This window comes from Schistocerca nitens, chromosome 6 (genome assembly GCF_023898315.1).
Source record: "Schistocerca nitens isolate TAMUIC-IGC-003100 chromosome 6, iqSchNite1.1, whole genome shotgun sequence".
In the NCBI taxonomy this organism is placed as follows: domain Eukaryota; kingdom Metazoa; phylum Arthropoda; class Insecta; order Orthoptera; family Acrididae; genus Schistocerca; species Schistocerca nitens.
Window position 1 is genome coordinate 118705313 of NC_064619.1, and position 27879 is coordinate 118733191.

Consider the following 27879-nt stretch of genomic DNA (forward strand, 5'->3'; position numbering starts at 1 on the left):
TTTCTGCCTTTCTTCGGTCGTCCTCTGTTTCGGTGCCATCGTGGTCAACGAGTGACTGAATAGGGGATTTAGATCCGCTTACCGATTTTACATATGACCAAAACTTTTTAGGGTTCTTGTTTAGATTGTTTGCCAATGTTTTATGTTCGAATTCGTTGAATGCTTCTCTCATTGCTCTCTTTACGCTCTTTTTCGCTTCGTTCAGCTTTCCCTTATCAGCTATGATTCGACTACTCTTAAACCTATGATGAAGCTTTCTTTGTTTCCGTAGTACCTTTCGTACATGATTGTTATACCACGGTGGATCTTTCCCCTCGCTTTGGACCTTAGTCGGTACGAACTTATCTAAGGCGTACTGGACGATGTTTCTGAATTTTTTCCATTTTTGTTCCACATCCTCTTCCTCAGAAATGAACGTTTGATGGTGGTCACTCGGATATTCTGCGATTTGTGCCCTATCACTCTTGTTAAGCAAATATATTTTCCTTCCTTTCTTGGCATTTCTTATTACACTTGTAGTCATTGATGCAACCACTGACTTATGATCACTGATACCCTCTTCTACATTCACGGAGTCGAAAAGTTCCGGTCTATTTGTTGCTATGAGGTCTAAAACGTTAGCTTCACGAGTTGGTTCTCTAACTATCTGCTCGAAGTAATTCTCGGACAAGGCAGTCAGGATAATGTCACAAGAGTCTCTGTCCCTGGCTCCAGTTCTGATTGTGTGACTATCCCATTCTATACCTGGTAGATTGAAGTCTCCCCCTATTACAATAGTATGATCACGAAACTTCTTCACGACGTTCTGCAGGTTCTCTCTGAGGCGCTCAACTACTACGGTTGCTGATGCAGGTGGTCTATAGAAGCATCCGACTATCATATCTGACCCACCTTTGATACTTAACTTAACCCAGATTATTTCACATTCGCATTCGCTAATAACTTCACTGGATATTATTGAATTCTTTACTGCTACAAATACTCCTCCACCATTGGCGTTTATCCTATCCTTGCGGTATATATTCCATTCTGTGTCTAGGATTTCGTTACTGTTCACTTCCGGTTTTAACCAACTTTCCGTTCCTAATACTATATGCGCACTATTTCCTTCAATAAGCGATACTAATTCAGGAACCTTGCCCTGGATACTCCTGCAGTTTACCAATATTACGTTAACTTTTCCTGTTTTTGGTCTCTGAGGACGGACGTTCTTTATCAACGATGCTGATGTTCTCTCTGGTAAGCCGTCAGGTATTTTATCGTTTCGCCCAAGGGGGGGTCCCTCTAACCTAAAAAACCCCCGTGTGCACGCCACACGTACTCTGCTACCCTAGTAGCTGCTTCCGGTGTGTAGTGCACGCCTGACCTGTCTAGGGGGGCCCTACAGTTCTCCACCCAATAACGGAGGTCAATGAATTTGCAACCATTATAGTCGCAGAGTCGTCTGAGCCTCTGGTTTAGACCCTCCACACGGCTCCAAACCAGAGGACCGCGATCGACTCTGGGCACTATGCTGCAGATATTAAGCTCAGCTTGCACTCCGCGTGCGATGCTGGTTGTCTTCACCAAATCGGCCAGCCGCCGGAAGGAACCAAGGATGGCCTCAGAACCCAAGCGGCAGGCGTCATTCGTTCCGACATGTGCTACTATCTGCAGCCGGTCACACCCAGTGCGTTCAATAGCTGCCGGAAGGGCCTCCTCCACATTACGGACGAGACCCCCCGGCAAGCACACCGAGTGCACACTGGCATTCTTCCCCGACCTACCCACTATTTTCCTGAGGGGCTCCATAACCCGCCTAACGTTGGAGCTCCCTATAACTAATAGGCCCGCCCTCTGTGACTGTCGGGACCTTGCCGGAGAATCGGCCACTGGCCCAACAGGCGAGGCATCCTGTGGTGGCTCGGAAACGATGTCATCACCACTAGGAAGCACCCCGTACCTGTTGGAAAGGGGTAAGGCAGCTGCCACGCGGCCAGATCCCACCTTCGCCTTTCGGCCAGGCACGCGTGAGCCCACCACTGTCCGCCATTCACCCTGGAGTGATGGCTGACCGGTAAGATGCTCACTGCCGGAAGACGCAGCGACATCAGGGGTTCCATGTGATTCCAAGGCCACCGAAGTAGGCATAGGTCTCACCACAGTTGCCCCAACGCCACTACGAGCCGACGCCTGCGCCTCGAGCTCGATGAGCCTAACAGACAAAGCCTCCACCTGCCCCCGAAGAGTGGCCAATTCTCCTTGCGTCCGCTCACAACAACCACAGTCCCTACACATGACTATGTTTACCCTACTCTATACGGTGACAAATTCCCAAGATAATCTTCTGATGAGCTACTCTGATAATCAAGAAACACTCACTGAAATACGAGACGCGAAATATATGCTAGGTTTTCCCAGAAAAACTATTTAAAAGCTAAGCGCAGCAAATAAGTACAAAATAAATTTCTCTCCTAACGATCAAGAACTGTTAGTTTCTATGCAGAGCAGATAAACACAAATAGAATCCCTTCCTTAGTGGAAGGTCGTAAACAAAATGCAAAATAAACGCTTTATACAAACAGTACTCGCTGCTGCTGGTGCTCTCGCTCTGGCTGTCACAAGACAACTGCTGATTCAAGTGACTAGTGGCTAACGGCCGCGAAACAAACAAAAGACGGTTTTAGGGCGCTTTCTGTTCTAAACGATCAAGAAAACACTAAGAAATCTAACACGAAAACTACGTAAAGTTTTATCAAGAACTGTTAGTTACTATGCAGAGCAGATAAACACTAATAGAATCCCTTCCTTAGTGGAAGGTCGTAAACAAAATGCAAAATAAACGCTTTATACAAACAGTACTCGCTGCTGCTGGTGCTCTCGCTCTGGCTGTCACAAGACAACTGCTGATTCAAGTGACTAGTGGCTAACGGCCGCGAAACAAACAAAAGACGGTTTTAGGGCGCTTTCTGTTCTAAACGATCAAGAAAACACTAAGAAATCTAACACGAAAACTACGTAAAGTTTTATCAAGAACTGTTAGTTACTATGCAGAGCAGATAAACACTAATAGAATCCCTTCCTTAGTGGAAGGTCGTAAACAAAATGCAAAATAAACGCTTTATACAAACAGTACTCGCTGCTGCTGGTGCTCTCGCTCTGGCTGTCACAAGACAACTGCTGATTCAAGTGACTAGTGGCTAACGGCCGCGAAACAAACAAAAGACGGTTTTTGGGCGCTTTCTGTTCCAAACGATCAAGAAAACACTAAGAAATCTAACACGAAAACTACGTAAAGTTTTATCAAGAACTGTTAGTTACTATGCAGAGCAGATAAACACTAATAGAATCCCTTCCTTAGTGGAAGGTCGTAAACAAAATGCAAAATAAACGCTTTATACAAACAGTACTCGCTGCTGCTGGTGCTCTCGCTCTGGCTGTCACAAGACAACTCAAGTTGTCACAGCCCTTTACAAAGCCAAGAGTTTTAACGAATTGTTGTTTGCATGTAATCACCATAAACTGAAGAAATAAGGTATTGAAGCGAAAGTACTGTACGGGCACAAATCACCAGGCAAAATGATTTGATCATCTTCTTACGGGAAGTTTTAACAATAAATCAAAAAACTACTGTCCATTTGCATTGCCTCCTATTCATGGCTGCATGTTCACTGTTAAGTCCATCTGCATGGTGTCGCCACAGACGTGAGATCTTCAAGTGTGCTCTTTCTCATCTGCCCTTGTTTTCCGTGGTACAACTGAAAATGTCTGCCTAAAGCTGTCACAAAAAGGATTTTAACACCACCGATGACCTGATCATTTTGCTGAATATCTCTGAGGATTATATCAACTGCCTCCACTACTTTTTGATTGCTCATGGTGTACTCCACCAATATTATTGAGCAGCAATCACATAGAACCCTGGCTTTGTCATTGTTCCTAGAGGTGTCACAAACTGTGTTCACTGATATCCAAATCTATCAGGAGTTTAAACATTGTAAGAGCAGTTTTACCATCAGGTAACAAAGTGGCTGTGATTCCCAATAAAGCAACAGCTAATTGTCCTTGGGCTCATAATTGTGCCGATATGGTTCTGGTGAGGAACGTTTACCCTGTCCCACAAGATGCAACCAGAAAAAAATTTCTCCCATATTACTGTAGACACACCCATAAATGCATCTGAATATTGTGCGCCGTTCTTCCATTAGGTTTTGGATCCATTTTGCAAGTTTTCCACATGATCTGCTGGATTGTAACTCATTTCCATTGCATTCTCTCTGTCGATGAATTCATCTTCTACTAAAGGTGCTGGCAATCGAACTGAGGGAGAGGATTTCTTCCTACAGATGTAACCAAATTTTGAATAGCCACCAAGCATTAAGAGCACAGTCACACAATCTGTAGTTCTGTTCCCTTACAATATTTTGTACAAAATTCTTATAAAAGTCTTCAGCCATCTTAGCCTGGTGTTTTTGCCAAAACAGTGCAGTGTCAGGAAGGTCACAAAATACCAGCGAAATGGCAAAGAAATGATGCAATCAGTGCACATTGTCCTTAACGCCTACTTCAGCCAGAGTGTCATCTCGGTGCTTGTTATCATCAAGTAAGTGGCGTTCTCAGCAAGTATCTTGATGAGGGGGATATTCTGATAATTGTCTGTATATCAGAAGGAGGAGTAGGTCTGCTCCTTGTTTGTAAAAACAAGCACAAGTAGAACATCTGGCATTGTTTGGATGAACCATATGTTAGTCTGTATTCATAAAGATAAGATCGTGGCACTTAATTCTGTCACTGTTGTAAACTTCAGAAAACGCTGAAAAGAATTCTGTCACTAGGGGGAGGGGGGGGGGGGGGAGTAACAGCGCCATCTATTGGGTCTTTGGCATATTATGTCGTGATGATCATGTCACTGAAGTAGGTCAGCATCCGAACTACTAATCTGAGCACACTGCTAAAATTTTAAATTAAAATTTTTTTCCCCATAATCTGATATTGATGAAATACAGTCTGTATGCTGTCTCAAGCTATGCTCAAGTTACCTGTGACAACCCCTTGACAGTTCATCTAGCAGTTTTGTAGATTAGCATGTTGAGACAGTCCAAGTTTTTAAGAGTAGTCTTATTATATTCTGTTACTTTCCCTACATCACCCACAATCAGCTGTTGGCAACCATTTTCAATGTATAGATGAGATGGTTTTGCAGTTTTATTATTTGTATAGACATACACATATTATTGTACCTTAGCCAGGGTTGGAGATGTTAAAAAGCAAGTACACCAGGAGTGTCAAGCACCAACAAAGTTGAAACTGCCAGCAAGATCTGTGTCTGGTTCCAGATAACAATAATTGCTAAGAACACTCCAATGTGACATCATAGTTTGAGTATTCTTGTCACTATGGAGCAAACACATTTTACTTGAATTGGACAGAGATCATAAGACACAGTCTTAATTATCTGTGACTAGGGAAAGCACAGCACAGCACAGCACAGCAAAAAGATTACTAGGCACATTAGCTTTCGTGCCAGAAGATCTTCTTCTGAAATAGACAACACACACACATTCACGCAAACATAGCTCACACAAGATATGATCACTGTCTCTGGCAGCCAAGTCCAGACTCAATGTTTCATAAATATAGTGTCTGGAATAATTAAATTCTGCTCTGTGAAAATTTACACCAGATGGCTTCCCCTTCCAGTCTTTTACCCCAGCCCATGTCCTCCTCAGAACTGTATCGAGGCCTTGGCGAGATTGGCCCCTGTGAATGGTGCAATCAATCGCCCTGCCTGCAAAATGGTGCCTTTCCCTCACCCGGGCTATAAACGCACGCTGTTGTCACAGTGTCAGTTCTTCCAAGTAACATCATAAAGAAGTAACTACTACCAAACAGACTTGGGGCACCAAGGTGAAAGGAGTAACAGGAGAGGCACACTGTAAATTTTCTACACAGGATGTATCGCAATTAGTAGTGGCCACTCGGGGTGCCACAATGAGAGGACATCCAGCGGCCAAGTCCAAGATTTGTAAACAGTGTGTATCACAACAAAAAATTACATGGGTAGAAGAATACAATGGAAAAAGCAGGAGAGGAGAGGTGCCAGATGATAAGTTACTTGCGTTGAAAAATGTTCTCGAACCGGTCCTGAATAGTACACTTACTTCATACAGCTACTGACTGTACAGCAAGCTCATGTTCAGCACTGGAGTATTTGCTGCAAATCTGCTGTGGTATTGTCGGATTTTAAAGGTGGCAAGTGGGCAATGAAGCAGATATGCTATGTGACCAAAGGCTTCTGATTTTTGCAGACTTCTGCCAAGTGAGGACTGAAGTGAAACTGAGGACTGAAGTGAAACTGTTTACGCTTGGGATGCTTAAAATTATTTAACAGAATAATAAGTAAAATGGCAAACAGTTCTTAAATATAACAAACTATTTCATTTTACTTTAATTTTCTGTTAGCAACCATGCAAAGGAGATACTCTTTACTTTATACTGAAATACTTGCAGTAGATTTTGTTGTCAAATATAACAAAAAGAAATAGAAACTAAAATAAAAATATTTTTTCGAAATGAATATGTCCTCAACACTTGTTTATAGCCCTTTCTCTTTTATTTTCAATTAATGATTTATGCACTATTAATAATTTACGAGGAACAAATAAAATTGGTTATTTGTTGTACATCATATTAAAATCAGCGTGCAGTAGCTGATATAACAATATAAGAGATACATCACTGTTTAGAAAGTTTATACAATTTGTCATTAATTTACAACAATGATGCATTTAATTAGTTCTCTGCAGTATTTTTCCATCTGGTGTTTTTGTTACCTTCAGCCCAAAGACTGTTTTGATACAACTATTTACTCTAGCCTATTCTGTGCAAGCCTCACCACCTCTGTATAACTGCTTCAACCTACGCCTATTTGAACCTGCTTACTGTATTCATATCTTGGGCTCCCCCTAAGTTCCCCAGCCCCCCTCCTCCCCCCATTACCAAATTGGTAATCCCTTGATGTCTCAGTATATGTCCTACCCACTGATTCCTTCTTTTAGTCTAGTTGTACCTAAATTCCCCCCTCCCCCCCCCCCCCATTTTTATTTGTTATTCCATTTGCCAATCTAAGCTTCAGCATTCATTCTTCTGCAGTGTGACATTGCAAAAGCTTCCATTCTCTGTCAGAATTGCCCTTCTTCCACATTTCATTTACATACAATGCTATATTCCAAACAAATACCTTCAGAAAAGATTTCTTATGACTTCTGATTATATTAAAAGTTAACAAATTCCATGTTTTCAGAACAGCTTTCCATGCTATTGCCAGTGTACATTTTATTTCTTCTGTACTTTGGCCATCAGCAGCCTACTACTTTCACTGTCTCGTTTCATAATCTATTACCATGACGACTTCATTCCATCACCATTGTTTTACTTTTACTGATGCTCATCTCACAACCTATTTTGAAGACACTGTTGTTGTTGTTGTTGTTGTTGTTGTTGTGGTCTTCAGTCCTGAGACTGGTTTGATGCAGCTCTCCATGCTACTCTAACCTGTGCAAGCTTCTTCATCTCCCAGTACCTACTGCAACCTACATCCTTCTGAATCTGTTTAGTGTATTCATCTCTTGGTCTCCCTCTATGATTTTTACCCTCCACGCTGCCCTCCAATACTAAATTGGTGATCCCTTGATGCCTCAGAACATGTCCTACCAACCAATCCCTTCTTCTAGTCAAGTTGTGCCACAAACTCCTCTTCTCCCCAATCCTACTCAGTACCTCCTCATTAGTTATGTGATCTACCCATCTAATCTTCAGCATTCTTCTGTAGCACCACATTTCGAAAGCTTCTATTCAGTTCTTGTCCAAACTATTTATCGTTCATGTTTCACTTCCATACATGGCTACGCTCCATACAAATTCTTTCAGAAACGACTTCCTGACACTTAAATCTATATTCGATGTTAACAAATTTCTCTTCTTCAGAAACGCTTTCCTTGCCATTGCCAGTCTACATTTTATATCCTCTCTACTTCAACCATTGAAGACACTATCCAATCAATTTCACCGCTCTTTCAAGACCTCAGCTATCGCTAACAGAATTATGCAAATTGCAAAGTCCTTACGTCTTCTTCCTAAATACTAATTCCCTTTCAAAATTTCCTTTCAGTTTCCTTCACAGTTTGCTGAATAACATCAGGGATAGGATACACGTGTCTCACTCCATTCTCAACAACTGCTTCTCTTTCAATTCCTTCCAGTTTTATAATTGCCATGTGGTTTCTCTAGAAGTTGTAAATTACCTTTCAGTCATTGTATCGTATCCCAGCTATCTTTAAAATTTCAATGATTCAAATCCAGTTCACACTGTCAAAAGCTTTTTCTAAATTTACAAATGCTGTAAACATAAGTTTGTCTTTGTTCAACCTTTCTTCTTGGACAAGTCGTAGGGTCAGTACTGCCTCACGCGTTTCTACATTTCTGTAGAACCCAAACTGTTCCTCCCCAAGGTCAGCCTCTACCAGTGTTTCCAATCTTCTGTAAATAATTCGTGTCAATATTTTTAAGCCATAACTGATGGTTTGTAGAGCTTACAGCTTCCAGCACCTGGGTTCTTTGGAATTGAAATTATTATATGCTTCCTGAAATCTGAGTATATTTCACCTGTGTCATATGTCTTGCACACTGAGTGGAATAGTTTTCTCATGGTTAGCTCTCCCAAGGATTCTGAGGGAACGTCCTTATTTCAGGGGACTCATTTCCACTTACATCTTTCAGTGCTGTGTCAAATTCTTCTCGCATCAGCAGGTCTTCCAGCTCAACTTCACCTACTTCCTCTTTCCTTGCTATAATCAACACACTTTATATTGTGGATAACCAAGAGTGTAAGAATGCATTCTTGTTAAACAAGGAATATTCAACATCTGCCGCAGTTCTGTTTAACAAGAATCCTTTTATATTATTTTCTTCAAGTTCATTTCCCTTGTAGGGACCATAACCCTCCATCTTTCAGCTTTCCCCTTCTTTATACAGCACTGGCCTACCCCTTCCTGCTTAATTTTTTGACAATTTAATTTTTAGACATCTGTATTGCCTTTCGCCGGCTTCATTTCTATACTTATTCCTTTCATCAATTAAATTCAATATCTCCTGTTATATTCAAGGATTTCTACTAAGTATTGTCTTTTTACCCATGCAAACCTCTGCTGCCTCACCATTTCACCTCTCAGAGCTATTGATTCATTTTCTATTGTATTCCTTTCCCCAGTTTCAACTGAATGTTGTTAATGCTTCTTGCGAAACTCTCAACAACCTCTGGTTCTTTCAATTTATCCAAGTGTCATCATTATCTTAATTTCCTACATTTTTGCATTTTTTGAGTTCTGTCCTGCAGTTGATAACCAATAAATTATCCAAGTTCACATCTGCCCCTGAAGATGTCTTACCCATTGAAATCTAGTTCTGAAATCTCTGTCTTACCATTACATAATCACTCTGAAACATTCCAGTGTCCATAGGTGTCTTCTACATATACCACCATCTTACATGATTCTTAAATCAAATACTGACGACGATTCAATTACGCTCTGTGCAAAATTCTACCTAGTGGCTTCCTCTTTCCATTCCTCTCCCCCAGCACATGCTGTTCTATTATTTTTCTCTTTTTTTCATACTACTGAATTCCAGCTACCCATCACAACTACATATGAACAATTTCCTTTATCTTGTCATGCATTCTGTCAATCTCTTCATCATCTATGGAAATAGTACGCATATATAAAGTTGTATGGCCATTGGCTTTGTGTGTATCTTTGCTACAATGAAGTATTCATAATGCTGTTCATAGTAGCTTACCCACATTCCTATTGCCTTATTCATTATTAGACCTACTTCTGCATTATCTCTGTCTGATTTTGTGTTGATAACCTTGTACTGACAGGACCACAAGTTATGTTTTTCCTGCTACTGGACTTCACTAACTCCCACTATATCTAACTTCAACCTATCCATTTCTCTTTTTAAATTCTCTAATCTGCCTACCTGACTGAGATATCTACCATGCCATGCTCCAACCCACAGAAAACCAATTTTATTTCTCCTGGTGACGAAATCCTCCTAAGTAGTCACCATCCAGGGATCCTTCCCATTCAGTGCAGCAGCATTCTCTTGGAAGAAAAAAGCCATAGCTCTGGTTTCCCCTTGCTTTCAGTCCTTTGCAGCATCAGCACAGCAAGGCCATGCTGGTTGCTGTTACAAGGGCAGATCAATCCATCAACTACTAAAAACAAGGGTAGATCAGTCAATAAACTTCTAAAAAGGCCTGGCCTCTTTACAGACACTCCTTTGTTGTGGTTGCACCTACGGTATGGCTACCTGTATCGATTGAACGTTATAGCTCATTTTAAGAAACACAGGATCACCTTGGTACGGCTCTGGTCCTCCTATCATTTTTCCTACTATCAAATTAAATTTCCACCTCCCTTAACTATTTCAATAATTTCTTTTATCTCATTACACATTCTTCCAATCTCTTCATCTGCAGAGCTCTCATGGAAATAAAACTTGTGCTATGTAGTGGAGGTTTTCTTTTTGTCTAGCTTAATAATCATAAGCCATTCACCATGCTGTTTGCAGTAGCTATACTACACTCCTATTTTCTTATTCATTATTAGCCCTTCTCCTGCAATGCCCCTACTTGACCTACTGCCACTAATCTTGTACTCACCCGACCAGTAGTTATGCTCCTCCTCCCACTGCACTTGCTTCACTACTATATCTAATTTCAATCCACCCATTTCTCTTCATAATTTCTCTAATCAGCCTACCTACCTGATCAAGGGCTCTAACACTGCATGGTTGTGACAATAAGAGTCACAGCCTCCATTTAAATACAATAAGTAATGGCATATGTTATCAGAGATATGTTTTACATTGTATTTGTGTAGTGAACATACCCTCTGTAGTCTGACATCAGGCGAGGGGTGCAGGAAGGGAATCTGACAGCAAGAAGCAGACACTCAGTTGTTACCGGCTATGAGGGTAACATGTTTGTATAGTGAGAGACTGGTTGACGTGTTTTGATAAATGTGTTCTGTACAAATCAAGCTTTTACTCAACCTATCGTGACAAACAATCAAATATTTAACAGTTCATATTTTTTAAAAACTGTATGAGAACTTCATACACTCCAATCCCCACAATGCTTGATTTGTTTCTCCTAACGTCAACAACCTACTAAGTAGTTCTCACCTGGAGGTTTGAGTACGGAACTATTCAACTCTAGGAATCTTTTATCCAAGGGGATGCCATCATCATAATATCACGTAGTAGAGCTGCATTTCCAATGTAAGTGGGGAACTGTTCTACTTTAGGAATATTTTACCCAAGAGGAGGACATAATCATAAAATCATACATTATACAGCTGCATGTCCCCAGGAAATATAATAGCTGTAATTTCCCCATACTTTCAACTGCTGCCCCTTTTCAAAGAACATATGTTTAGTCAGGTGACTCCACAGATAACCACCCCCCCCCCCCTCCTTTCAGTGTGATTGCATCAACAGTTTGGCAATCTGCATCATTAAGATACGCAAGGCATCTCACCATGGCAAGATCCATGGTTCATGGTGGGAAATCAATAGTACATAGTTATGAATTTACCTTTCAGATTCAGCTCGATGTCTAGAACCATAGAACTGTAGTTACTGTTATGGTGAATATCTTGTGAACTCTTGGAATCATGGCCATTCTTTGCTTTTGTAGGATGATTATACACCGAGGGGACAAAAGTCATTGGATACCTCCCAATATTGTCAGGCCTCCTTTTGTCTGGCGTAGTGCAGTAACTCGACATGGCATGCACACAACAAGTCAATGGAAGTTCCTGCAGAAACACTGCACAATCCTGCCTCTATAGCCATACATAGTTGTCAACATGTTGTCAGTGCAGGATTCTGTGCAAGTATTGACCTCTCGATTACATCCCATAAATGCTCGACGGGATTCATGTCAGGAATCTGATTGGCCAAATCATTCGCTCATACTGTCCAGAATATTATTCAAATCTAACTGCGAATATTTGTGGACCAGCGACGTGACGTATTGTCATCCATAAAAATCCATCGTTGTTGGGAACATGAAATCCATGAATGGCTGAAAACAGTCTCCAAGTAGCCAAATGTAACCATTTCCAGTCAATGATACATTCAGTTGGACTGGAGGACCCAGTCCATAACAATATGGAGCCACAACCAGCTTCCATAGTGCCTTGTGGACAACTTGGTTAGATAGCTTCGTGTGGTCTGTGCCATACTTGAAACCTACCTTCAGCTCTTACCAACTAAAATTGGGACTCATCTGACGAGGCCACTGTTCTCCGGTCATCTAGGGTCCAACCTATATCATCATGAGCCCAGGAGAGGCGCTGCAGGTGTTGTTGTTCTGTTAGTAGAGACATATGCATCTGTTGTCTGAAGCCATAGACCATTAACGCCAAATTTCACCAGACTGTCCTAATGGATATGTTCATCACACATATCCTACTGATTTCTGTGGTTATTTCAGTTGCTTGCGTGTTAGCACTGATAACTCTACAGAAATGCTGCTGCCCTCAGTGATTAGGTGATGCGACTGTTGGACACCTTGTTGTCTGCGGTAAGAGATAATGACTGAAATTTCGTATTCTTGGCATACTCTTGACAACGTAGACCTCAGAATATTGAACTCCTTAAGGGCTTCTGAAATGGAATGTCCCATGCATCTAATTCCAACTACCATTCCATGTACAAAGTCTTTCAGATCCCATCATGTGACCACAATCACACTGAAAACCTTTACACATGAATCACCCGTACAAATGACAGCTCCGTCAATGCAGCCCCCTTTTGTACGTTGTGTATGTGATATTACAGCCATCTGTATATGTGCATATCACTGTCCCAAGACTTTTGTCACCTCACTGTTTTTGGAGTTATTCTTAAGCATTAGTGACAAAATATTTTTCTTACCCTTGCTACCGCAGAAGGATCTTCATACAGTCCAGCAATAATTGCAACATGACCTGGTCTAGTCTCTGTTGGTACCCTAGTATGTGAAATACCCCAAGTTCCTCTTGTTTCCACAATAAACCTAAAGAGAGAGGGAGAGACAAAGGAGATAATCAACATGTTTTTAACAGAACAATTATCAAACTGTACCACAGAGTACAAGAAATCCTCTATCTTCCTTAAAAATACACTTCAGATACCCTTCTTTGTACATGATAGAGATTCATGTTACATAGAAGATAAAGAGCATCACATAATAAGGAAACAATAATCTATTCTCCATTTCAGTTAATGTTCGTCCTTCATCTGCAGAAATGGAGTGTAATACGAAACCCACATGAAAACCTGTTATATGCACATAACATCACATTTAGCCATGACAATGGCACTGAACAGCAGGCAGAAAAGTGCATGTTATTTAGTTTCAAATCATAGTAATAATGTATTGAACAATTTTAAATTCATGTTTCATTTTAGAAGAAGAATTTTTGATTAGACAAAATATGAAGTGATTACAATTTTTTTTATATTTATTTGGATTGTGCAATTTGGCTTACAAAATAAATATCTGATTCAGAATCAAAAAGTAGCATGGGAAATTATTGATATTAGTAATTGGCACATTCCACATCACAGAGAGAGACTACATACGTGACACAATAAAGGAACTATGCCAAATTAAGCATAGACCAATGTGTGTGTGTGGGGGGGGGGGGGGCGCACGCGCTAGAACCCCGGATACTGGACTTTCTCAATAACTCGACAGTCCGGGAAACTCGACAAGCCTGACACATTTTTTGGCTCTGAAAAAAGAAACAAAACATAAACACCCACGGTATTTTTGTAAAAAGCTAATTTAATTTACAGTAATAATCATGCTCATAGACTATTACAGAGCAGTGAATAAATAGCTCTGAAGAGACTGAAATTATATTTAAATAAATCCTAAACTATCATTAAAAGGCTTTTGTCTCGGGTTCTTCGGCCGACGTTCATCTAATGATTTATCTGACGTTTCGCCAGCACGAGTTGCTGGCATTTTCAAAGCTTCACCCTCCATTGCTGGTGGTGAACTGGAGCCGAGCTCGCGGCCGCAGACTATATGTACCTGGCGCGCCAACGTCCGAGGGCTTCTCTGCGGTCATTTCCGTTGCGGTTCTCCTCTTGCTACCTGCGATGGTCGTTCGCTGCAGTACGGGAAGCCAGGATCCGTTTACCTTAAGGCTTTCCTCTTTCTTGTTGAAACTGTTCGCGTGTTTTTGTATTTCTACAGCTTCTCTAAACAAGCGCGTATGATAGTGCTTCTCTACAGCCAGAACTTCAATGTCGGCGAATTTTATTATGTGGTCGGTCTCATTCAGTGCGTGCTCTGCCACGGCCAATTTCTCCACCTGCCCCAACTGCAATGTCGCTTATGCTCTTTGATCCTGGTGTTAATGGATCGTCCAGTCATTCCGACGTAAATTTTTCCGCATGTGCATGGTATACGGTATATTCCCGATATTGCAAGTGGGTCTCTTTTCTCCTTCGCCGATCTAAGACACTCTTTGATCTTCCTTGTCGGTTTGAAAATCGTCTTTACGCCATGTTTGCGCAATATACGGCCGATTCTGTCCGTCACTCTGGGAATGTATGGCAGAAAGGCCGTACCCGACATTTCTTCTTCTGGTTCCTTACTTCGCCGACTGTTTGGCTCTGTTACACTTCTAATGTAATTTGTGGAGTACCCATTGCTCCTCAGAACAGTTTTCAGGTGTTGCATTTCTCGTTTGAGGTGTTGCGGCTCACATATTCGTCCTGCTCTCGTTACGAGCGTACTAATCATGCCTCTTTTCTGGCTCGGGTGGTGGTTTGACAGTTTGTGCAGGTATCGGTCCGTGTGTGTCGGTTTTCGATACACGCTGTGTCCCAGGTTTTCACCGTCCCTTGTGACCAGCACATCTAGAAATGGTAGTTTCTTGTCTTTTTCTACTTCCATGGTAAATGTTATATTGGCATGGAGGCTGTTCAAGTGCCTTAGGAAGTCACCGAGCTGTTCTTCACCATGACTCCACACCACGAAAGTATCATCGACGTACCTGTACCACATCTTAGGTTTGCAAGTCACCGAGTCCAGTGCCTGTGCATCGAATTGTTCCACGAAGAAGTTGGCCACCACTGGACTGAGAGGACTACCCATGGCGATGCCTTCCAGCTGTTCGTAGAAATCACCATTCCACGTGAAATAGCTCGTGGTGAGACATGCATGGAAGAGCTTTTTGATGTCTTGCGGGAACATGGAACCGATGTGCTCCAGAGCGTCACTGACTGGCACTTTCGTAAATAACGAAACAACATCAAAGCTGACCAGTATGTCGTTTGGTGCAAGTTTCAGTTCCTTCAGCTTCTCAATGAAATGTCCTGAGTCCTTAATGTATGTGTCGGTCTTCCCCACGTGTGGCTGGAGCAGAGAGGCCAAGTGTTTTGCCAGTTTATACGCTGGTGAGCCAGGAGCGCTAACGATCGGTCTCAGTGGAACGTTGTTCTTATGGATCTTGGGTAATCCATACAGCCGAGGTGGTAGGGCTTCTGTGTTGCGCAGGTTTCTCTGTATGTCCGCTGGCAGAGAAGAGACCTTGATTAATCGATTCGTATTCCGAGTGATACGCTGCGTCGGATCTGCACTTAGTTTTCGGTACGTCGTCGGATCTAATAGGTCTCGGATCTTTTGCTCATAATCTTCGGTCTTCATTACGACGGTCGCATTCCCCTTATCGGCAGGCAGTACCAATATACTCTTGTCGGCGTTGAGATTCTTAATGGCTTGTACTTCTTCTTTCTTCAGGTTGCAAGCTGGTGGTTTTGCTCGGTGCAGTATCCTGGCTGTTTCAGTGCGTATTTCCTCTGCCCTTTCACAAGGAAGGGTCCGAATGGCTGCTTCGGTGTTGGCAATGATGTCCTCCATAGGTATAGTTCTCGGGACAATAGCGAAATTCCCTCCTTTTTGAAGAACAGACACTTCCTCTTCGGTCAATTGTCGTTCAGTGAGGTTGACCACTGTGTGTGACATGTCGGGAATCGCCCTGTCGGTCTGCTTCCGGCATCTTTCAAACTTTTTCTTCTGCCGCTCAGTGCAGCGCTCGAGTTCGTTCTGCATGCTCCTGTGAGTGATGCTATCGATCTTGTCCCAGTCGTCTCGATGCATTCTGCTACTTAGTTGATAGAAAATGTCCAGAAGTTCCTGATCCGTTCTTGCCACATGTATTCACTCACAAAGAAAAGCTCGTTCCATTCTGTCGTAGATACGATGTGCTTGAGCGGTGGTGAATAGGCACTTACATCTCAAGAACTTCGGTGTAGCACATTCATCTCGGCGTCGTGACAGAAAGGCGAGAGAGGACATCAGTCGCGCTTTCTTCTTCCGTCGTTGGTCAAGGCGTCGGTACAATCTGCAAATCTCCTCCCCGTACAGGCGTAATACAAAATTGTTAAGGCTTTCGTGGCCACTTGTTGACAAACTGCCTATTGGCTTCTGTCTCGGGTTCTTCAGCCGACGTCAGATAAATCATTAGGGACGGCGAAAACCTGGGACACAGCGTGTATCGAAAACTGACACACACGGACCGATACCTGCACAAACTGTCAAACCACCACCCGAGCCAGAAAAGAGGCATGATTAGTACGCTCGTAACGAGAGCAGGACGAATATGTGAGCCGCAACACCTCAAATGAGAAATGCTACACCTGAAAACTGTTCTGAGGAGCAATGGGTACTCCACAAATTACATTAGAAGTGTAACAGAGCCAAACACTCGGCGAAGTAAGGAACCAGAAGAAGAAATGTCGGGTACGGCCTTTCTGCCATACATTCCCAGAGTGACGGACAGAATTGGCCGTATATTGCGCAAACATGGCGTAAAGACGATTTTCAAACCGACAAGGAAGATCAAAAAGTGTCTTAGATCGGCGAAGGAGAAAAGAGACCCACTTGCAATGTCGGGAATATACCGTATACCATGCACATGCGGAAAAGTTTACGTCGGAATGACTGGACGATCCATTAACACCAGGATCAAAGAGCATAAGCGACATTGCAGGTTGGGGCAGGTGGAGAAATCGGCCGTGGCAGAGCACGCACTGAATGAGACCGACCACACAATAAAATTCGCCGACACGGAAGTTCTGGCTGTAGAGAAGCTGTAGAAATACAAAAACACGCGAACAGTTTGAACAAGAAAGAGGAAAGCCTTAAGGTAAACGGATCCTGGCTTCCCGTACTGCAGCGAACGACCGTCGCAGGTAGCAAGAGGAGAACCACACCGGAAATGACCGCGGAGAAGCCCTCGGATGTTGGCGCGCCAGGTACATATAGTCTGCGGCCGCGAGATCGGCTCCAGTTCACCACCGGCAATGGAGGGTGAAGCTTTGACAATGCCAGCCACTCGTGCTGGCGAAACGTCAGATAAATCATTAGATGAACGTCGGCCGAAGAACCCGAGACAGAAGCCAATAGGCAGTTTGTCAACAAGTGGCCACGAAAGCCTTAACAATTTTGTATCATTAAAAGAATAAATCATAAAATATTGCTGTCGCACAGTAATAGCACTTTATTTCACTTATTAATCAGCTAATTTAAGCTTACTCTGAATAAGGCTCAGGGTTCATTAAATAAAAACAATATCTCAAAGTTAATGCTTTAATACAGTTAATAAAGTTAATACAGTATGTCTAATACTTTCAGTCAAAAAGTATGTAAATAGCAGGTTTTAATTGGGTCTTACACCCTAAAAATATTTAAGTATTTGAAAATAACTAATACAGTACTATAGTAACATAGTAATACAGTACTAAACTAGTACTAATATTTTGAAACTGAAAATTTAACATTATGTATGTATTTAATTCTCTATTTTATAAAGATTTTAAATGTTGCTCTAAATGCCATTATTAGGGCTAGAGTGTCTTTAGAAAGGTGTAAATGTTGACCATCTGACTGGATCACTGAATATGAAGTCATTGATGACTGGTCGGATATCCAATTCATCCAAAACATCTCAGTGGGCATGAAGAACAGCCAAGTTGTTCAATCGCTTCTGTCTCATTGTTGATAGGATATGTAACTTTAGACATCTACGGGCACTAAATGACCATTCTGCTGTTGCTGTCGTGATTGGAACTACTTGCAGAAGCTTAATGCACTTCACTACTTCACATAACATTTCTCCAACTGCAGGCTCTTGTGTAATGTACTTTCTTAAATCATGCATGTTTTTTAAGACTAGTTGTTTTTTATTAGCGATATTGGCTAACATATTCAGGTGCAGTCTCTCAATGTCTAGGTCATTTTTGAAAAACTCAGTTGATTTTCCCAAATTAGTTTCACTTCTGTTTACTAAAAGGAAGCACTCTTGTTCAACTGCAATGACCTGTGCGAGTCCAGTTGAAGCAAACCGCTCAGTAATGCAAGGTTGCCCCATTTCACACACTTCAATGTAAATAGCTTTGTAGTATTCCTTTGGAGTTTTGAAAGTGTGTGATGAGCTGGCTTCGTTGTTTTCATACTTCTTTGGTCTACTTTGATTCCGAGGAAGTGAAAAATCAACTTTTGAAGGTTTTTCTTTTAAACACAATTCCCAAAAGTGTTCAAAACTATCATGCCTTCCCTTCAATTTACAAATCAAGCCCTCATATATTTTTTCCAGATCAGCAACACGTAGACGAGGACATTGAATTTTTTCATTGACATCCTCTACTGGGCTCATTGCATGGCAATAAAGACGTAAAAAGAAATAAGTCTTGAATTGTAACACTGACTCATGTTAGCCTGCACATTTGTAACCTGCCTCTGTTTTGTCCTCTGCAGAAAATGTTACAAAAAACTCTAGAAGTTCTTCAAAGATTTTCAATATTCTCAAGATACTAGAAGCTTGCATAATCCATCGAGTCGGGCAAAGGGGTCGTACACCAACTTGGTCGTTGGCACTCTCACAGCGTATGCTTCTGAAAAGTCAAAAGTCCTATCCCTTTGTTGGACTCCCTTACAGTGTTTATTAAGTCCTTGGCTAAAGCCATAATATCCCTCATAGACGTAAAATCTAAACAGTGAGCAGGGCAGTGCACATAATGTGCTTTTGGTTGTAGATCCAAAACCAACTTTTTTAATCCTTTGACCTTACCTCTTATATTCGAGGCACCATCATAGAACTGTCCTCTTAAGTTATCCATTGACAAATGAAGACGAGCAAAAATGTCTTTTAAAATACTAAACAGAGTTTGTGATTCAGTGTTGGGGGCCTCGTATAAGCCAATAAAGTCTTCTTTTTTTGAAGAAAACTGTAATAGATTTTTAGCATCTGCCTCTTTGCAGGCTTTGCAGTAAACTTTTTCGGTAGATGCTTCATATTCTAGCCATGTATATTTGATCCACCAAGACTGCTGAAATGATTTTCCCTTACTGGATTTTCCAGGTTTCAGCTGTGAACAGTTCTCACCTGAAGATGACGAAGCAATTGATGACACAGTAATTGCTGGAGGCTGACTTGCAGTGTCATCAACTTTCAAGCGCGGCTTTTTGGAAACAAATTTATCCATTGCAAACTTAATTCACAATACTAAGAGACTAAAGTAAACGAATAAAATATAGTCAATATAAAATAGTCCACTAGGCACTAAAGTCCGAACACTAAACATGTCTGCAGCATGCACTGAACGAAACTATCCACACTAAATGACTGAGACAGCAGGGTGGGGTTTATATAGAGCGCGGCATCGTAATGTCTCGAAGCATCAAGGCGATGCAAGGCAGAGGGTTCCAGGCACTTCTGCTCCAGTCCTTTTGATGTCGCCTGCGCCGGGCTTTACCCGAAGGTTCACAAGCCAGGACAAATTTTAAGTGTGCCTGCAGCACCGTGACACTATCATGATCCACATCACTCTTTTTCAGTTAACCTGCTTACTACCATAATAATTATTTGTTTTAACTCATCACTGAATGTATTTTAAAAGGTAACTATCATCAAACAAGGAAAATAAAAAATTCCAAAGTAATTTTGTGATTTTACAAAGCATAATATAGCTAATAATTTTCTTAAATTATTGGGAGGGGGGCTCTGCCACCCCCCGCCCCCACCCCCCAAACGAATTTTTGAGGGGGCTCGCATGCCCTCAGGCCCCATGGAATCGGCACCTGCGACGATCTGTATGACTGTACAGCTGACAATGTTCTTTTAGAGAAGCTTAGGTATTGCAGAATTGGTGATGTACCTTGCAGATGGTTTTCATCTTACATGAGTAACAGAAACAGGTATTCTTATTTTTTTATTTATGTTTTAAATTAGAAGACACCCAGTTAAAAAGCTAGAGGGGATATACTGAGCCATTGCCTTCAGAGTGGAGTGATAAATGCTGCGACTATAACACACAGATCAGTAATGGATCAACTTCTGCTTTATATAATTACCTCTAACTACATCTTAGTAACAATAAGGAACCAGATCAGGGTACATTTGAATATCCAACCCAGGTGTTTACACTATGCAGCTATTAGTGTCCTTAAGGTAAGCATCTTCAAAGATAGTTGTGTTGGGAATAAATATGAATGGGCTGCTAACAAAACCACTCTGCAAACAGCTTTGTGGGACAATGAGCGCAATACTCTTGACTGAAAGTTTTATGAATCACCATCCAAGCCCAAGCATGATTGTGTTCTATGAGTAGGTTTTGTCAGAAGTCCTAGTGACTGGTGGGTGTTCCCAGCTTCTGTGTTCTGTACCTGCACATTGCACATTAATACACGATGTTTGGCTAAATAATCAACAACATGTGCCACAATGAACATTAAAATCTGCAGCAGAATGTGTGCTGTTTTGAAGACTGTGTGCCAGACTCAGACTTTAGCCAAGAACCTTCATTTTCACAGGTATTATTCTTACTGACTGAGCTACAGTATGTGATCAAAAGTATCCGGACACCCCAGAAACATACGTTTTTCATATTAGGTGCATCATGCTGCCACCTGCTGCCAGGTACTCCATATCAGCGACCTCAGTAATCATTAGACACAGTGAGAGAGCAGAATGGGGCACTCCATGGAAATCATGGACTTCGAACGTGGTCAGGTGATTGGGTATCACTCGTGTCATACGTTTATATACGAGATTTCCACACTCCTAAACACCCCTAAGTCCACTGTTTCCGATGTGATAGTGAAGTGGAAATGTGAAGGGACACGTACAGCACAAAAGTGTAGAGGCCGACTTCTTCTGTTGACTGACAGAGACCGCTGACAGTTGATGAGGGTCATTGGTTGGTTGGTTGGTTTAAAGGCGGGAAAAGGGACCAAACTACGAGGTCATCAGTCCCTTGTTCCTAATAAAACAATGCCACAAGTGTGAGAATAAAAAGGACAAAACATATAACACAAAACAGAAAGAAAGGAAAAGCCACAAGAATGAAAGGAAGGCAACAAACACTAAAAGGAACAAAAGAGGACAAGAAAACAACAGAGAATTGCTAGAAACAGAAGAGAGTAAAACATGAAAGCAGAATACAGTGGTTGGCCAACCACGAGAATAAAAAGGGAAAGCCTGCCACTCTGTAACACATTAAAACCTCCACCCTAAAAACACTAGGGTGGAGGACACAGAGGGACAAAGGACATGTGCTAAAACCTACAGAGAACTATAAAACCCACTCTCATGGATAAAACGTAAAACTAGAGCTGCTGTGGAGGCATTGTTGCCCAACACCGAAGGTAGGGTGCTGGGAAAGTTAAAAGTCTGCTGTAGAGTGGCCAAAAGTGGGCAATCCAGCAAGGGGTGGGCAACTGTCATTTGGGAGCCACAGCGACACTGAGGTGGGTCCTCGCGATGGAGTAGGTAACCATGCGTTAGCCATGTGTGGCCAATGCAGAGCCGGCAGAGGACAACTGATTCCCTGCGAGAGGCCTGCACAGAAGACTTCCACACATTCATAGTCTCCTTAATGACACAGTTTGTTGTGCGTGCTGTTATGCCATTCCGTCTCTCAAAGCAGCAAAACCCTGCGGTGAAGATGGAACGCAGGTCAGCTTCGGAGATGCCTAAATCCAGAAGCGGTTTCTGTATCGCCTGTTTGGCCAGCCTGTTGGAAAGTTCTTTGCCGTGGATTCCGATGTGTCCTGGAGTCCACACAAACACCACGGAATGGCGGGACTGTTCCGGGACACAGATGGACTCCTGAATGGACGCTACCAGAGGGTGGCGAGGATAGCACTGGTCGATAGCTTGTAGGCTGCTCAGTGAGTCAGTACACAGGAGAAATGGCTCGCCAGGGCATGAGCATATGTACTCAAGAGCACGAGATATGGCCGCCAGCTCTGCAGTGAAAACACTGCTGCCAACTGGCAAGGAGTGCTTCTCAATATGTCCTCCATGAACATATGCAAAGCCTACGTGACCATCAGCCATTGAGCCGTCGGTGTAAACCATTTCAGAGCCCCGGAACACGTCAAGAATTGAGAGGAAGTGACAGCGGAGAGCGGCGGGGTTAAGGGAGTCCTTAGGGCCATGCAAAAGGTCCACACAAAGCTGCAGCCGAGGCGCACACCATGGAGGCATACGCGAACAGACAGCAAGTAGAGGTGGTAAAGGGAAGGACTCCAGTTCGGAGAGAAGGGACCACATGCAAACCACAATCATTAGCCCCGATCTGGGATGCCGACGCAGGAGATGGACTGCCACGGGCAGGAAAAGGAGACAATAATTTGGATGCTCAGGGGAACTATGAATGTGTGCTGTGTAAGTGGCGAGCAGTTGCACACGTCTGATCTGCTGTGGAGGGGCACCAGCCTCCACCAGTACACTGGTCACCGGACTTGTCCTAAAAGCTCCTGTCGCTAATCGAACCCCACAGTGGTGCACAGTGTCGAGTAAACGCAATGCTGAAGGTGCTGTCGAACCATAAACCACACTCCCATAGTCAATTCAGGATTGGATAAGGGCTCTGTAGAGCTGCAGCAGCGTACAGCAATCTGCACCCCAACTGGTGTTGCTCAGGCAACAGAGGGCATTGAGGTGCTGCCAGCACTTCTGCTTAAGCTGACGAAGATGAGGGAGCCAAGTCAATCGAGCGTCAAAAACCAGTCCTAGGAACTGATATGTCTCCACTACAGTGAATGGATTGCCATTAAGGTAAAGTGTGGGTTCTAGATGAACGGCCGACAGAAGTGCATGACACACGACTTTGCGGCTGAAAACTGGAAGCCGTGGGCTAGAGCCCATGACGGCACCTTGTGGATTGCTCCCTGGAGGTGCCGCTCAGCAACAACAGTACTGGAGAAGCAGTACGAAATGCAGAAGGCGTCTGCATACAGAGAACATGAGACGGAGGGCTCGACAGCTGCTGCTAGACCGTTAATGGCCACTAAAAATGGAGAGACACTTAATACAGAGCCCTGTGGGACTCAATTCTCTTGGATATGGATAGAACTATGGTAGTCACCAACTTGGACACGGAAAGTACAGAGATACAGGAAGTTTTGGATATAAATCGGGAGTGGGCCCCAGAGACCCCACTCATCCAATGTGGCAAGGATATGATGACACCAAGTCGTGTCGTATGCTTTACGTAAGTCAAAAAAGACGGCAATCATGGGTTGCCATCTACAAAAGGCTGTTCGGATGGCAGACTCGACGGACACATGATTATCAGCGGTAGAGTGACCCTGGCGGAAGCTGCACTGACATGGAGCCAGCAAGCCATATGACTCCAGGACCCAACCCAACCGCCGACATACCATACGTTCCAGCAGCTTACAAATAACATAGGTGACGCTGATGGGCCGATAACTATCCGCATAAAGTGGATTTTTACTGGGTTTGAGCACTGGAATGATGGTGCTCTCCCACCATTGCGACAGAAAGACGCCATCGCACCAGATCCAGTTGAAGATGACGAGAAGATGTCACTTGTAGTCAGATGAGAGATGTTTAATCATCTGGCTGTGGATGGTATCAGGCACAGGAGCTGTGTCGGGGCAATGTGCAAGGGCACTGAGGAGCTCTCACTCTGTAAATGGGGTGTTACAGGATTCACTGCAGCACGTAGTGCATGAGAGGACGTTCCCTTCCAGCCGCCATTTGAGTGTGCAAAAGGCTGGGGGTAAGTCTCCGACACAGAGGCTCGAGCAAAGTGCTAGGCAATCGTGTTTTCGTCAGTACATAACTTGCCATTTATGGTAGCACCGGGGACAGCTGTTGGGGCCTGGTACCCGAAAAGACGTTTGATCTTTGCCCAGACTTGGGAAGGTGACGTGTGGCACCCAATGGTGGAGACGTATCTCTCCCAACACTCCTTCTTCCATTGTTTGATGAGGTAGCGAACATGGGCATGGAGCCATTTAAAGGCTATGAGGTGCTCCAGGGAAGGGTGCCGCTTATGCCGCTGTAGAGCTCACCAATGCTCCTTAATTGATTCAGCGACTTGCGGCATCCACTAAGGCCTGTCTTACGCCTTGGGCACCCTAAAGAGCGAGGGATCGCATTTTCTGCCGCAGAAACAATTGTGCTAGTCACCTGCTCAACCATCACATCGATGTTACCGTGTGGGGGAGATTCAGTGGTGACAGCAGAAGTGAAAGCTCTCCGGTCCGCCTTGTTCAAAGCCCATATGGGCAGGTGTCCGTGTGCCTGCTGCTGGGGTCATGACAGGAAGGTGGGGAAGTGGTCACTACCACACAGGTCGTCATGTGCTCTCCAGTGGATAGATGGGAGAAGTCCTGGGATGCAAATTGATAAATCAATGGCCGAGTAACAACCACAAGCCACAACTGAAATGTGTGGTGGCCCCAGTATTTAAGAGGCAGAGGTCGAATTGCAACAGTAAAGTTTCGACATCTCTGCCTTGGCCAGTAAGCATGGTACCACCCCACAATGGGTTATGGGCATTAAAATCTCCCAGAAGAAGAAAAGGTTTAGGCAGTTGATCAATCAGTGCAGCTAATACATTCAGGGGTACTGCACCATCTGGAGGAAGATGTACATTGCAGACAGTTATTCCCTGTGCCGTCCTTATTCTGACAGCCACAGCTACAAGAGGGGTTTGAAGAGGCACATGTTCACTACAGACCAAGTTTAGGACATAAACGCAAGCTCCACCTGACACTCGATTATAGTCAGTACGGTTCCTGTAATATCCCTTACCGCCGCCGAGGGCAGGGGTCCGCATTGCTGGGAACCAGGTTTCCTGAAGGGCAATGCAGATAGCAGGTGTAAAGCTTAACATTTGCTGTAGCTCAGCCGGGCGTTGGAAAAAACCGCCGCAATTCCACTGGAGGGTGACATCGTGAGACTGGGAAGGCATGGAACATTCAATGAGGCAGTTTACACCTCAGAGTAACCTGCTGCCACCGATCTATTGCCTGAGCAGTATAGTGCCCCCAGAATTTTTACGAAAGTCTGGAGACACTTGTGTTCCAACTGTTTCGAACACGCGTTATTTTAAAGCAGGGTGTAAGGATGAGCATGGGATACTGCACCCATTTATTGTTTGTGCAGGCAAAACTGCAAAGAGTAATGTAACTTTGTATTGTTGAACAACAAATGGAGTGACTCGAGATAGTGACTGTTTTTTAGACGTTGAACTGCTGTTGAGAGTACGTGGACTGGACGTGGATAGTCAGCCACCATAAAAGCTTATGTATTAATTGTACTCAAAAATGTGTAATTAACTGATTCTGGGTGCCCGGTAATGTGTGGGCTTACGTAATAAAGTTTAGTTGTTTTTTTTTTGTACAAAGTGGAAATAAATATGTTCTGGTGCATTTAATGATATTCCAAGAGTAGTGTATTTTTTAAATAAGAAGAGAGAGAGAGCGAGAGAGTGAAAATTTCCCCTTCCTAGCAGTGAAATCTTTGGAGAAGCATCCGGAGCTAGCAGATGACATCGGTGCTGCAAGAAAGCAGAACCAGCATTCTTCAACAAGTTAAGTCCACGAAAAGGCTTAACATTACACCGGGGAAAAAAAAAGTTGGGAGTTGCCATAGCAACCGATAACAGAGAGGCTGAAGAGCGATTCCACGATACTTATCCAGAAATATCGTGTTGATAAATGGTGAAATGAGTAAGGGAATCAAGAAAATCGCACAACATTGCAGTTAGTCTCAAATTGCCGATGCCACCGTCTACAAACACCGTCGCCACACACTGACGCCGACGTACACCAACGCCAACATACACCAACACCGACGTCGCATCACACAAATGGTGACGCGGCCGTCCACAAAAGCCAACGCCGTCGTCCACCTACGCTGACGTCGCCTTCCACCGATGCCGGGTGAGCTACTACTGACCTTTGATTGTTTGTGAAGTGTGGGGTGTTGTAGAAAGAAGTGAATGTACTTTTAATGATAACTAGATTAAAGGCAAAACAAAACACAATGGAAAAGGAACCTCAATCCATACAGTCTATTGAGGCTATGGGGATTGAAAAACACGGGCCAGATTTAGGCGAATTAATGAGGTTTATCAAAGCACAGTTTGAATCACAAAACACAAAACTAGAGACTCAAGTTAATACCCTAAGTAATCAGATGCAAGAATGGAAAAAAGAACTGTCTGATTCCCTGAGTGAACAGACAAATATTTTATTTAAGGATTTAGAACAAAGAGATGAAGCTAAACTAAAAGGATTAGTTCAAGAATTACAGTGTGATGTAGACTGAAAATGTAGTAATTTGGAAACACAATTTAACGAAAAATACGACAAAATGTATGTAATGTTACATTTGATGTGGTCAAACAAGAATTAACTACGCTAAAAACCAATGTCCAGAAACAAGATAAGTTACTCCCCCTAGTACAAGCGCAAATTTCAGGGGTCAAATCACGGGTGGAAACCGTAGAACAGAACTTCAAAGAAAAGTTAATGACTGCAGAGCTTATAAATTTGAATGGCTAAGAAGAACAAGTAGAAGAATTAATAGGACAAAAGGTTGAAGAGAAACTAAGTGTTGATATCTCTTCGCCAATAGTAACTTCCAATTGAGGTAACACCAAGAAAGACTTAGAAACGTTGAAGAAAGAATTCAAGCTTATGCAGGAGAAACTAGAGAAAGATACAGTTTCCCAAAATATTATATTAAATAAGGACATCATAACTGATTTGCAATGGGGATCAAATTCAGGCTTGTTGAGACAGTTTCCTAAATTCAAACCAGACGGGGAGGTACACACCGCCCATTTCTTAAAACGGTTTAACCAAGCCAATAATGTTAAGGATACAAAACAATATGTACAAAAACCCCAGGGACATTGATGTTCTGTGTCAACGGGCGGAGTGACATCCGCCGGTTCCCGAGTTGGGTTCGGTGTTACTTCCACATTAGTTTTCCTACACCGAACTCCCTTCAAATCTTCGACTATCCTGTAAGCTATTTACAGCCCTTAAGCTATCCTATCATATTAGTATTCAAAGAGACCAATTATGACTACACGATTATGACTAATTTAAGGAGTCACAATAAACAGTAACCTCTAAGCATGAGATAAAACTAAGAGGGTAACATTCTAACAGGAGATATAATATGATGGTACTGTTTAGGAAGAATGATACCTAGATGGCATAAACTGAACATGTATATGAAATATAAAGTGAAGTGACTAACTGAATAACTATTTGATTATAGTGTATATGATTTCTATTTTTATAGAATGTTTTATATTTTCTGTAAAGTGTGATGTGATAGGGGAGGGTTTATATCTAATTTTGAAAGGGGTGGGTAGCATAGGCACAGACACGACCTACACACCACGCCCTTCATACAAACCTCGCAGACAAGTGTGACTGGTTCTTCATCATTTGCCATTCCATAGGAGTTGCCAAGATCTTTTCTTCGG

At 42.8% G+C, this 27879-nt stretch overlaps 1 protein-coding gene across 2 annotated transcripts in view; it reads right to left on the reverse strand.

The window, feature by feature from the left end:
• The window catches only part of LOC126262245 (GPI ethanolamine phosphate transferase 1), a 274209-nt gene that overhangs the window by 237288 nt on the left and 9042 nt on the right, over window positions 1–27879 (reverse strand). The window contains exon 2 of one of the 2 annotated variants that reach the window (XM_049958725.1): window positions 12988–13108. The exons of the other annotated variant lie outside the window; for it this stretch is intronic. Coding sequence (XP_049814682.1) covers window positions 12988–13108 — 121 coding nt within the window. The remainder of the gene's footprint in view (window positions 1–12987; window positions 13109–27879) is intronic. 2 annotated transcript variants of the gene reach the window in all.